Consider the following 13,381-nt stretch of genomic DNA (forward strand, 5'->3'; position numbering starts at 1 on the left):
GGGGGGTGCGCCCGCTGCGGGGGCGGGGCTTGGGGCCGGCCGGCGTGGGGCGGGACTGCTGACCAGTGCGGGGCGGACCGCAGGGGGTGCGCGCAGGGAGGAGGAGCCAGGGAAAGCGGCCGCCCGGTGGGAGCCGCAGGCGCGGGCCGCGGGGCCCAGAGCCCAGCAGAGACCCCACAGCTGTCCTCAAACGCACGTATTCAAATCGGTTCCTAAACATGAAAACAGATTTTTACATGTTAAAAGTACACAGATCCCGCACCTTTTGGGAGGTGGGAAGGCCCACACTCTCACAAGGCGGCCATCGCCTGGATTGAGAAGGGGCTGCGTCTAAACAGGCGTGGGCCTCCAGCGGCCGCAGTCACCACCGCTCCCCGTCGCCCCCAGATCCTCTGCCACCTGCCGATCCCTGTCCATCATCAGCTCCGGTCTGCAACCCCGGCCCCGTCTGCGGAGCCCTGGGAATCCGGGCTTCCTAACTAGGTCCTGGGGGTGCAGCCACGGAGCCTGTGGGACTGGCTGACCCCCGGGGGCCCCCCACAGGGGCTTGAGATTTCAGGGGCTGGGAGCCGCCTGCCCCCCACTCTGTTCAAACTGGCATGTCCCTGCCAAAATACTGCTGAAACTGCTCACTGTGCCCAGGAGCCACGGGAGCTGTGTCTCACTGTGCCTTTGAAAGCTCTCTCCCCGCAGAGGGCCTTGCGGGGGCTTCCAAGCACCAGCCCTGCGGGCAAAGAGCAGCGGGGACATCCAGCCCGAAGGCAGCAGACACTGGGGAGCAATAGCCCGGCCCGAGACCTGCACCCCGCTGATTTTAAGGAGAACCATTGTCAGCACAGAGGGCTGCTCTGAGCAGTAAGACCGGGAGTCCCCAGAAGCCAGGGCAGCAACCCCCTCGGGCTGGCGCTGTCCCGGTGGCCACGTCCTCAGAGACAGGCCCCGATGCTCCCGAGAGCCGCAGGGAGCACGAGCTGGGGCTCTGGGGCCTTTGCCGTCAAAACGGGGCACAGAGCCACCCGTGTCCAGAGCGGACCAGCAGGTCCCCGGTTCGCTCGGAGTAGCAGCTTGAAAGGTATTGTTCTTCATTCAGGATGCACTCGATAATCCCTCATTAGGAGCAAAGGCAAAACAAGGGCCTAGTGGTTCCCGTTTTAGGAGTTAGTGAAGTCAGAGACCCCAAGGGGAAGCACCTGAAATTTTTGGTATCCTCTGGATGCCTCGAGCTGCACGGGAAGGAGGATTTTCTGGCCCAACTCTGTCTTGTCTCAAACTTTGCTCATCACTAGCACCACCTGAGAGCTTTTGAAAACCCTGATGCCAAAACTCCAAATAAAACACAGGTGAAGCCTTTAAACAGAGTCAACACTGAAGGAGATGGGTAGGGCCGGCACATCATGGAGATGCCCACCGGCCTCTGCCAGGAGGGAAATGCGCACGTGACCGCCAGCAGGTGCCCAGGCCCATTGGGAGGGCCGCGCCGGGCGCTGCTGAGGACGCGGGCAGTCGGAGCTCCCACACGAGCCCGGAGGCAGAACTGGCAAAACTGCTTTGGGAGACCGTTTGGCGGTTTCTCCTCACAGGGCAACCACGTCCCGCTGGGCACGCCGTCCCCGTGGCCATGGGCCTGGAAGCCTGGGTCCACGTGGAGACTCACGTGGAGGCTCCCAGCGGCCGCACGGTTCTCAGTCATGGAAATACCCCAGACGACTGTCAGGTGTGAACAGGGAGGCCGAGGGGCATCTGCCCAGCTTCCAGCTCACTTTGCGGAGCCCAAGGGACAAACTGTCATCCATGTAACAACATGGGTGAGACTCAGGACCGTCGGGCTGGGCCAGCGAGGGTGCAGGTAGGAGACATGACTGGTTTTGGGGTGCTGCATGCTGGCTTTGAGCTGGCACTAACTCCTGGAGACCCCGTGTCACGGGGGCCTCCAGGCAGACGTGGGGGACGGGGGCTTTGCTCAGGGCCACGGTGGTGGGGCTCGTGGGTCCCTGGGGCTGTTCCCCTGGCTCTCGAGGGGCTGGAGTCGCGCACTGAGTACTGAGCCCTCGGCCCTTAAAGCCGTTGCGCCTCGTCCTTGTCCTCACCGGGAGGACGCCCTCAGGCCCCCCACCTGGACAGGGCTTCCCACCGCCGCCCGCGGGGCAGACCCTTCAGAGGACACGCTGCACCCGGCTCTCGGCAGAAGGCGCTCTTGGAGGTCGTACGACCCACCCCGCCTGAACGGATGGCTTCCAGCCCAGCGCGGGGGGGGGGGGGGGGGGGGGTCTCCTGGAAAGCGCTCTGACGAGAGCTCTCCCCACCCCCGCGTCGCTCAGGGGAAGAGCTGCTGCCCTCCCCACTGACTCGCCTGCACATCAGAAGCCGGGCCGGGAGGGGCTGTGTTTGAGGATTTACTTGAGGGAATTTTTTTGCTCTTCATTATACTTGAAGCTCAAGCAGGAGGGAAGAGTGGATGGGAATGATGGAGCCGGGACTTCCGGGAGAAAGTGTGTCAGCCCGGCGGCCGCCTCGTGCACCCAGGAGCGGCGTGTCAGGCTGCATGCTGCACGTCCCACGGCCATGAGCCCATGGGCAGGGCTGGAGCTCCCGTCCCCAGGACTGGTGCAGAGTCTCACCCATATGTCCAGCAGACGGCGAGGGCCCTGTGGGTGTGAGCCGGCTTCCAGCGGGCACAGGGCCCCAGGACAAGCCTGCAGGAAGGGAGACCTTCGGGTCCGGCTGGGGGGTCCTCCCAGCACCCTGCCCCTCGCAGTCAGGAGTGCGTGGGGGGAGGGCCCGGATCTCACACACATACCTACACACATACCCACATGTGCACCTGCAGACCAGCACAGAGATCCACTCCCACCTGCACACACCTGCACACGTGAACACAGACATGCATATGCATGAGGATGCACTTCCAGGCACACACACAGGTGCTTCTCTGGTCCCCGTGGAGGAACAGTGACCGTTTCCTCTCTGACTTTCTCGCTTGTCTTCTGAGAGGTGCTTCCCGTGGTGCTGGGTGGGTCCCACAGCCACAGGCTCGGTGGCTGGGTCCCGACGTCCCCCGAATTCACTCCGGCCTCCGCGCGGATGGCCTCCAAGCTGACCTCTGTGCTGCAGCGTCCTGTGGATGCACCGGCTTAGCCCCCAGGCCAAACGCCCGCGGCGGGGTCGGGAGCGCAATCCTGGCCAAGGCTCCCCGCTGCAGACACTCGCTGCGTTCACGGGCCGCGGTCGTCCGCACGGCAGTCCGTGGGAGGTGGGGAGGCCGTGTCCTGCCCTCGGGGTGCAGGTGGAGGAGCCGAGCACAGGGAAGGCCACCCGGCCCGTGGGCTCAGAGCCCACCGGCCCTCGCCGCCCTCGCCACCTCTCGGAGCGCACGGGGTACTTCCGGCGGTCGCTTCAGAGCCTTCCAAGCGGGCCGATCCCGTCCACACCGGTGTCTCCACACACTCGCGTGGAATATACGCAAATGGCCCCTCGCAGCCCGTGTGCTAGGACGCTGCACGTTCCCCCCGGGGCCGTCCCCTCGCGTGTGCCTGGCCACGCCCCTGAGCACCGTTCATCACGATGCCAGAGCAGGCTGGCTCACCTTTGACCTTTGTCGGACTCCTGAAGGCCAGAGGGCGCATTTGGGGTCTTCATTTTACCAGCCGCCCTCTGTGCGGGGCTCCGGGGCGGGGTTACGTGGCTCGGGAGCGTGTATCTGTGTGTCCGTGCGTCTGTGCGTGTCTGCATGTCTGTTACAAGGCAGGAGCCTCGGGGGGGCCCCCGGCCGTGGGCCGCGCATGTCCCACAGCAGCCCGGATGTAAGGTGCCCCACGGCGACGTCTCCCCGGAACCCAAGAACCCCTCAGCCAAAGCAGCCCGAGCCTTGCTGCGTTCTGTAATCACGGCAAGAGCTTCCCAGGCAAACAAACTCAGCGGCCGCTGATTCTGTCCCCATCACCTCATGAGTTTAAGTTCATTTTGGAACTCTGAGCAATAATAAAAAAATCATTACCAGCTATAATAGACTTGGCAGGGAATTTGGCATTTTGATTCACCAGAGATCACCCTGAGGTTGTTCGTTGCTATGAAGAAAATGAGAGAAGTGTGTGTAGTACGTCAGTGAGTTATAACTTAACCCGTCAAACACTTGCCATGAAAAGTCAAAGGCAGCATTAAAATTTCGTTACCATTAGATTTGTGACCAAAATCTAATGACAGAGCAAACTGAATCTTTGCACAAATAAAAGGATAATCGTTTTTTAATGCCTCTGTTACTCTTGGACGACCGATGGGCATTTACTTCTGACTTCCCACTCACTGAGCAGAAATGTTTCTCTTAAATTGTGACGGAGACCCGTTTTTGCCGTTGTTTTAGGGAAGAGGGATGTAGTCTCTGCAACAGCAGCTGGAAGAGGAGGGAGCAGGTCCGGCCCCACCTCGGTGCTGGAGCGGCCCCGGGGCCTCCGTGGACGCCGAGAGGCCTTTGCTGGCTCCTCTCAGGGCTTGGAAGACACCAGCCCCTCAGCCTACAAGCAGATGGGCTGCGTCTTTGTTTTGAGGCAAAATCTTTCACCAAAGCTTAGACGTCCTGCTTCCTTACGGCATCTAGACTGCCTCCTCCTTGCGAGAGACACACTTTCAGTTTCTTTTTATCCTTACCGCCTAGAAGACGCTCACTGTTCCCTAAATTCATGACTGAGTGAATGAGTGAATGAATGCATGATACCATGCACAGTGATGCTGTCTCATTGTGCCCTGATTTACTCTTGGTGCTCCGTGAGACTGCTTCCCAGGGACCCACAGCACTGGTAGATTTGTAATGCATACTAGAAAAAATATAACTGGCACACAGATGCCTGAATTCACAGATACAATTTCTGTAGACGAGGCGAGATTTACTGATGGTTTTTAAATGTGTGGGTGTAGATAATTATAGAAATAATAGAACAGATGGCGATCTATAGTCTATAGCTCCACAGGTTGTGCACTCAAAAATTTCAAGGTGTGTTATTCAGAAAGTTCGATGTCAGTAAGGGTCCATAGAGTTGAGCAGTGCACAACCTACGCCATGGCCCAGTGCAGCCCTGGGTCCTGGCCTACAGACGGGACAAAATGCTGAGGGAGGAAGGCAAGTGACTCAGGCTTGGGAAATGATGGTCAGGACAACCAAACAACTCTCTAAGTAAACTGATGTCTTTAAAATCCCTACACTAATTCGCCTGAGTTGAGTGCTGGTTTTTGTCGTCTGCTGATGTTCTTCGGTTAGCGTTTGGACTTGGCTTGTGCTGGGTGCTTTCCCAGGCTCTGAAGGATACAAGCACGACACCAAGGGGGGCCCACCTGTATCCTGGAGGTGAGAAGCAGCTGTCCCGAGTCCTGGGCTCTCCCGGCCACCGCCTGGTCTGTGCTGTGCGCCCACAGCAGGTTGGGGCTCAGGGTTACGCACCTGTGACCCACTCATGCACTGTCTCTGCTCCCCGCCAGGACCCCCGCCATGATCGGCTGCTCATTCGTGGTGGACCGGGAGTACTTTGGGGACATTGGGCTGCTGGACCCGGGCATGGAGGTGTACGGCGGCGAGAACATCGAGCTGGGCATGAGGGTAAGTGGTGCTGCTCGGGAACACTGGACCCGTCCGGAGAACAGAGGTGGGGCGGGCAGGCCCGTGCGCTGCTGGTTCCTGGCCGGTGGGAACCAGGAGTCAGCGTGAGAAACCACCACGTGATGCGCGTCTATTCCATTGTGAACACCACTTGCTCTCGGTGCTGCAGGGTGGTTGGAAACATTCGAAGCTGCTCCTTCAGCGCAGGGAACTGTCGGAACTCGGGCTGTCCTGCCTGCCATGAACACAGTTCTAGGTTTGTCTCAGTTGGATGTGGAAGGCAAGGGTGCGGATGGGGGTCGTGGGCACCGGAGGCCCCGTAGCTGCTCCTGGTGCTCGTGCAAAAGCCCCAGGCAGGACTGGGCCACTGGGGCCCCGCTGGGGAGGGCATGGGGCTGCACAGGCAGGGGAACCCCTGAGGGAGGCCCCAAGCTGAGATCCATGAGCCTCGGCCCCCACCCCTCCCATCCTCTTCCCTGGACCCCAGGGGCCCCTCCTGGTTTCAAACTTCCTCGCCTGGCAGCTTGGAGAACTAATGGAAAGTTCTGGAAGAATCTTGGTTGCAAATCAGGGACTCTGGGGTGGCAGAGCTCCTTCTCTCTTGGATGTCCGAAGCTGAGGTCTGACCTAGCCCCCGGGGAGGGCACTTTGTTGCTCAGGGCTTTGGGGAATGTTGGTGGCTGGGAACACAGGTCCCCTCAGGGACAGCGCCCCCGACAGCCCTCAGAACCAGAACCCAACACATCTGAACAGGCAGCTTTGGAGATCTTAAGCGCTCAGAGAGCCTGTTCCCCGCCAGCGCTGGGCGAGACCCTCTTCCCCGGAGCCCGCGTTTCCCCAGGGGGCTGGGCCTCGTTTACCACATGCCGTGAGCGCCGGCTGTGCGCCAGGCCTCCAGCTACGGAGGGAACAGATGCAACAGATCTGCTTCCAGGGAGGAGGTGAGAGAGAAACTGTGTCACTTAGTGAGAAGCACCAAAGGGAGAAAGGATGCAGGGAGGGGCCGGAATACAGAGGAGGGGGCAGTTTTAAAGATAGCAGTCTCCCCCCACCCCCAGAAGGGACATCTATAGAAAGACCTCCAGGTGCCATGAGGTAGCTGTGGATGATCAGGGGAAAGGAAGGGTGTTCCAGGCAGAGGGAATGGCAAGTGCAAAGGCCCTGGGGCAGGATCATGCCTGATGTACCCCAGCAGCAAAGACATGTGTGCAGCAGGAGCTCAGTGGGGAGGGGGGAGGAGGAGAAGGTCCGGCTTCTGCTCTGAGGGAGCTGGGGCCATCGGAGACTCTGAGCAGAGGCCTGCTTCCATGTTTCCGAGATCCCTCTGGCCCCTGGGATTCGGGGTGGAGGGAGTGCGGGCAGAAGCAGGGAGGCCAGGGCTTCTGGAACGATGCAGGGAGATGAGGTGGTGTGGACCAGGGAGGAGGTGGTGAGATCCTGCGTGGTCTGGGTGCATTTTTGAGGAAGCGCCCCCAGGGTTTGCTGGGGGATGGGATGGGGGCTCAGGGAGGTCAGAGCCGCCTTGCTAGTACTTGTCCTGAGCAGCTGGCAGGTGGAGAGGTCCCCATGGTGATGGAGACGCGGCAGCCTGCAAAGTCCCGGTCGTCACCTGGAGCCCGGGGCTCGCAGAGGCCGGGGCCGCACCCCACCGCCGGGTCGGCATGGGCTGACTCTCCTCTGCAGGAGTGGCTTTGAGAAAAAATGATTCAGTGCTGCATTTTGGTTTGAAAAGAAATGAAATTGGGTTTTGATGTGGAGCGGATGGCGCATTCGAGGACTGGTGTTCCTGGCGGGGCTGGGTGGCGGGCTTTCCACGGCCATGGGGCCTGCGATGCCAAGGTCGTCACTCCTGAAAACCAGCGTGGCTTCCAGGGAATGGGCTGGGCCCTCCGCTCAGGTGCATCGTTGTGACCCGGCCCCCACGCCCCTGCCTCCCACAGCATTCACGCTCCAACCACATCCCTGCCCGCCTGCCCGCCCGCTGTCCTGAGAGCAGCTCCCGCGGGAACTGAAGCGCTCTGCCCGAGGGCGCGGACACCTGCCTCCAGCGGTTCCGGCCTGACTCGGTCACGGGTCCAAACTGTGACGGGTTCTGCTCACGTGGCTTGGGAACGGGGTCCTCTGTTATGGGCCCAGCCGGGACAGGAGGCCCTCACGGGTCTGCAACTCCGTGACTCCAGGCAGTGGGATGGCCATAAGCGGGCAGGGGCAGGTGCCCAGGCCTGGGTTCTCAGACTCGGGCTGCACCTCCATCCTCTAGGGGTTTCCTTAAAATGCAGACCGCTGGGCTCCACCCCAGACACTTACACTCGGGGGGGTGGGCAGGGCCCAGGCGTCTGCGTTTCCAGCACATTCTCAGGGGTTGTGGATGCTGCTGGCCCAGGCCACCCACTCGGGGAACCAGCCCCGCGCACCCCGCAAACACCCAGGAGCAGAGCCGGGGTGCCTGGCTGGGGCTCAGTAGGCTCGGTGGTGCAGCCCAGCTGCGCTCCGGTTGGGGTGGGGTTCTGGGGGGGTTTGCTTGCTTTTGCTCTGGAGCCTTTCTTCACAGAGATTATTTAAGGCTGGTCTTGAAAAGTTGCCACACAGTTTGTTGAAGTTACACGTTTCTAAACCTATTTGCTTCAAGCTTTTAAGTTAAACCTAGGGGCTCCGATTATTATGGTTATAAATCTAATCCAGTAAGAACATTCACCTTCCCTTCTTCTCTGATTAATGTTTGATTAACTCGGGTTGAACAGATTAAATGCCATTAAACACCAATCAGTTCCATTTCTGCCTTGAGTTAATTAAATTCCCTTGAACCTTTTAAAATGACACAAATATAATGTGTTTACTCTCCTGCTTAAGCACTTTGAATGTCTGATATCACAGCAGAAATCCCCCCCCTACCAAGTGCTTAGAAGGTTCTAGTGCATCCGATACATTGAGCTTCTACCAAACCTCAGGTTCTCTGAAGCATTTCAGAGTTGCTGGCAATTCTATTTAATTCTCTGACACGGTCTAATTTTAAATAGAAAATTTAGAGTCAACCTTCAGTCATACGTGTTGAAAATGGAATCAGGAAGTTATTCTGGCAGATTCTTCAGGATGCTGACTTTTCTCGACTGTGTTGATCATTAAATACGAATCCTTCACTAACGGTTCCGGATCCTCCTGGGACGAGTGAGCTCTGTGTGTGCCGTGCTTCGGGCCTGACCCCCCTCGGTCCCCCAGGGAGGCCGCTGTGGGTCTGTGCGCGCACACAGGGGTCCTAGGAGCCCCGAGCCCACACTGCAGACTCCAAGGGGGCCGGGGAGCCGGGCTGCTATCCCCTGACGCTCGGGCTGGGTGGGGGGCAGTGGGAACCCGGTGAGGACAGCAGAGGGCAGCGCTGGGGAGAATGCGTCCACGGCAAGCATCCATGCGGGGGCAGCGGGAAGCCCCGAATACTCTCTGCTCCCCTGTCTCCTTCCAAAGCAAGCCTGTCTGGGCCGAGGGCAGGAGGGTCTGCGCGTGGCCCTGACGACCCCCAGGCTCAGAGCAGAGGCCCCTCCAGGATCCTCCCCGGCGGGCAGAGGGGGGTTGGGCCAGCCCAGTGGGACAGGCAGGGAATGTCAGCCTGCGGTGGGAGGAGGCCAGGCAGGGGCTGTGCCGTGGCTTCTGGGGGGCCCGCAGGGTCGCGCAGAAGCTGGCCTGGGGGACAGGACAGGGAGGGAGAAACAGGGCAGAGAGATCCAGGCGCGTGGACGCACAGGGGCCGGGGAGGCGGACAACCCCATCCCCAGAGGAAGCAGGAGGAGCAGGCTGAGCCCCCCACAGTGGTGCGATGTGGTTCTCCCAAGACTGGGGGTCCCCGCCAGGAACCGGGTCCTGCACGGACAGCGACTCCCCTGGGAGCCTGACCTAGCTGGGCAGAACTTGGCAGGAGGGCGGAGGCGCCGTCTCTGAGAATCTGGCAGGTCAGAGAAAGGGAAAGGAGCTGAGTCCCACGAGGGGGGCTCTCCCGGAGGATGGGCAGAGTGCTGCGTGTCGGGGGGCCATGGCACAGGGATGCCCTGCTGGGAAGGGGGCGCCCAGCAGAGGCCACACGTGGCGAGTGACCACAGGGAGGGGGCGTCCTGCATGGTGGAGTCCAGAAGTGGAGTTGATGCCTGGAAAACGCAAGGTCACGGGGGTGACAGAAGGTGGCAGAGCTCCCCCAGCCCCACAGGTGAGGCGTCCCTATGGACAGCCAGCAGCCACTGATGGTTTCGGTGCTCAGACAGTGGAGGAAGGACGGGGTCGGGTCTTACCTGGGGGGCCGACGCGGCATCGGAGGTGGATGTTAGCGTAGACAGGAGCCCTCTGGGATGTTTGAAGAGGGGTGTCAGCAAAAGGAGACCCTGGTGCCTGGCTGTGCTCCGTCCCCGGCGCTGCAATCATGGGTGGGACCTGAACGTCCCCACCTCTGTCTCCACTTTGCACAGTGGGGTCTGGGCACAGGGCTGTGCAGGGTCCTGCCTGGTGAGGGGAGGGCTCTGGGGCTGATGCTGGGGGCGGTGGGGGCTCGGGGGTGGTTTGCGGAGGGAGGCGACGCGGTGTGGCTACGGATATGAATACGGTGTAGACGTGTGAGCAGACGCCAGTGTAGACGCTAGCGGTGGACGTGCTCACACGGCATCGCTTCACGTGTGTTATGTATTCTTTACGCATCTAAACCGCGCAGACGTGTGTGTTCATATATATTCCTTTCTACTTCTGTTGCTGCCGGGTTCAAGGTAGCTCGCCAGGAAACAGGAACAGCCCCACAAGGTGACGTAGATTATAAATACAGAGGGAGAAGGGAAAATGTGGGGCGGGGACGGGAAAGAGAGGGTTGGGGCTAACAGGGGCCCTGGCGAGCCAGCGGGGAGGACCAGCCACGCGGCCGCGCCCTCACTCCCAATGCGGTGCGCCTGCCCGCCCTGGTGCCTCCGCAGCCGGGACGCTGGGGGCAGCTCACCTACGCCCACCAGCCGCCTGGGGCCCCGCCCCGCCCACAAGTTAGAGCAGGGTGTCCCCACAAACCCGCCTGCCAGGGGCCGGAGACGGGCGCAGAGGGGTGAGGGCAGGGTGACCAGGCATGCTCCATCTGTCCCCAGAGCAGACACCTGCCACTGTTCCGTGGAGACGCGGATGGCTGGGGGCGGTCTGGGCGGCCCCTCCGTGGCCCTCCTCCCACCCGGCCTCGCCCCGTCCCCCTTACCCACTCTGTGCAGAAGCCCAGAGAGCACCAGGGCTCCCCCCGCCCTGAGAACGAAGCCCAAACTCCTTCCCGGATCCGCGGGACCCGCAGCCCCGCCCCGCCCACCTCCACGCACTGTCGCCCGGTGGCCTCCCCTTCTGTGGTCAGGCCCAGCCGGCCCCTCTCTGGCAGGACCCCTTCCAGCCCTGCTGCTTCCAGCCCCTGCTCTCGGCCCCACGGCGGGTTCCTCCTGCCTGCAGCTCTGTCCATGGCCCCTCGCTGGCGCCTCCCCCTCCCCACCCTGCTGGCGTAAGACTAAGTCTGTGAAGGCCGGCGCCACGCTGCCTCGTCCGCTGCCGTGGGCGACCCTGTAAGTCAGTGTTGCGTGCGTTTGTAGAATGAATACAGGAACCATCTGGAAGGGAGAGGGCCTCTCTGTGACCTGCTAGACACCCGAGCCTGGGGGGCCGGACACGTCCAGGGAGAGCGAGCTATCCCTGTTGAATTTCTTACTGGTGTCTCCCACGCTGTCCTAGGTGCTGAGGATTCAGCAGGGTGTCTGCTCACCTCAGGTAAATGCACCTGTAGAAAACCACAGGCAGGGAAGGGATGGGGGTTGTCGTTTTAGATGGGAGAGTCGGGGCAGGAACAGCACATCGGAGCAGGTGTGAAGCCGTGCGGCCGCAGGGAAAGGCATTCCCAGCCGAGGGGCGGCACGTGCAAAGGCCCTGAGGCAGGAGTGTGCCTGGCAGGCGTGCAGCCCCCACGGCAGAGACCACGAGCGGTGCCGTGGCCCCATGGTCTTTCTCCCACCTTCCCACACAGATAAGCCTTGCAGCCATGCTGTTTCTGATCCGTCCTTAGCACAGGTGGCCACGCAGCATGGCCCCCTTAGAGGAGTAAATCTGTGGTCCTGGGGCCACATTCCACCTCTGTGATTGTAGAAATGCCAGCGGTTCCTCCCCTAACGAGAGAGTCCGAGGGGCCATTAGGGGGAAATGAATCCATCGCCTCCGTTAGGTTAATAAAGGTCCAGACAAAACCAAGCGGCACGTGTCTCGGCTGGGAGAACCGTCTGCAGAACACAGGCCGGACGTCGTTTACTTCTCTGTTTTGAGACTTTTAGCCTCGCTGCTGCTCTGTGGGGTTTCAGGAAAACCCTCACGGCACTGGGGGCAGTCACCACGCCTTCAGACCCAGCTCTTTCAGGGGGTGCATTGGTGTCAGACGCCTGGGGGCCAGGTCCCAGAGGGGAGTTGGATGCACTCCTGTCTCGCCAGAGCAGAGCGGTGGCGTGGTCACTCCAGGAGGGCTCAGGGGAGGTGTGCCCACGCTGCCGCCGGACATCAGAGGGGTGCAGGGTGTGCCTCGGGCCGGTCCTAGACCCTCCTCCGTGAGCAGCGGGCACCGGGGAGTGTGGGGAGCCGATGGTGAAGTCCTGCTCTAGCTGCCTTCAGGAAGGGCTTGTTCTAGCTGCAAGTGGTGGGCCTGCCTGACACGGTGAGGGTGCAGCCCCACTCCCTGCAGCCCACAGGGCACGGTCCACTCACCTGCCTGCCAGGTCCCCCGAACAGAGGGGTCAGGCCTCCGGGCGGAGCAGTGCCTCCTTCCACTTGAACGTCTTTGTGGAAAAGCCCTTCAGAAGACCCCTCTGCCAGCTAGCTGGCTGGGCCTCTGTCTGAGCCTCAGTTTCTCCCATCGGTCACGGGGGGGTGGGGGGGCGTGGTAGGACTGCGTGCCAGGGCTGGCGGGGATTTGGTGAGGTGGAAGCTCCTAGTGCCTGAAACACGACAGACACGCACTAAGTGCCTGATAGAGTTTGTGCAGGCATTTCTGAATACCGTTTCTCTTTCCTTCAGAACACCGACTTTTATTAGAAAAACACTGAGATAAGCAAACCAGAACGGAATGAAAGTTACAGTAATTCTCTGTCGGCGCCCAGATGCGCCCTTTCAGAGACATTTTGCACACGGGGGAGCGCCGTCCGCGGATGCGCATGCACAGGGGGGAGTGCTGCCCGCGGGTGCTTGTGCACATGGGGGAGCGCCGTCCACGGATGTGCGTGCACACGGGGAGCGCCGTCCGCGGATGCGCGTGCACAGGGGGGAGTGCTGCCCGCGGGTGCTCGTGTACATGGGGGAGCGCCGTCCACGGATGCGCGTGCACATGGGGGAGCGCTGTCCGCGGATGCGCGTGCACATGCAGGATGTGTCCGCGTGCCTCGCCATGAGCCGTGGAGGCAGACGTTCCCTGAGGGCTGTGGCCTGTGCATGGCCTTTGTCCTGTGGCGCGAGTCCCGGTTGCCGGTGTCGTCGTGGCTGCAGGCTGGGGACAGCGCCGGGCTCATGCTGCCCGGGTGCCTGGGTTTCACACACTCGCTCCAGACTGTCCAAGGGCTCTGCTACTTCGTGCCACACAGAAGTCAGGGCCCTGTGTCCGCGTCTGCTTCGTGGCTCAGCCGCTTCCCCAGGATGGACGTCTGCAGACCGGATCGCTGCCAGACGGAATGCGCGTTTTCATGGCGCTTGAGAGCTCTCGCCGAATCCCCCTCCTGTCGCCCCTGCCCTGTGTGTCCGTGTGTCTGTCTCTGTGAGTGTGTCTGTGTATCCATG

At 61.2% G+C, this 13,381-nt stretch overlaps 1 protein-coding gene across 1 annotated transcript in view; it reads left to right on the forward strand.

The window, feature by feature from the left end:
• Window positions 1-13,381, forward strand: part of GALNT9 (polypeptide N-acetylgalactosaminyltransferase 9) — a 76,521-nt gene that overhangs the window by 45,526 nt on the left and 17,614 nt on the right. Inside the window, exon 6 of the mRNA XM_035016784.1 lies at window positions 5,467-5,584. Within this exon, the coding sequence (XP_034872675.1) occupies window positions 5,467-5,584 (118 nt within the window). The remainder of the gene's footprint in view (window positions 1-5,466; window positions 5,585-13,381) is intronic.

Source organism: Mirounga leonina, unplaced genomic scaffold (assembly GCF_011800145.1).
Source record: "Mirounga leonina isolate KUSES-001 unplaced genomic scaffold, KU_Mleo_1.0 Mir_171, whole genome shotgun sequence".
NCBI classification, from domain to species: domain Eukaryota; kingdom Metazoa; phylum Chordata; class Mammalia; order Carnivora; family Phocidae; genus Mirounga; species Mirounga leonina.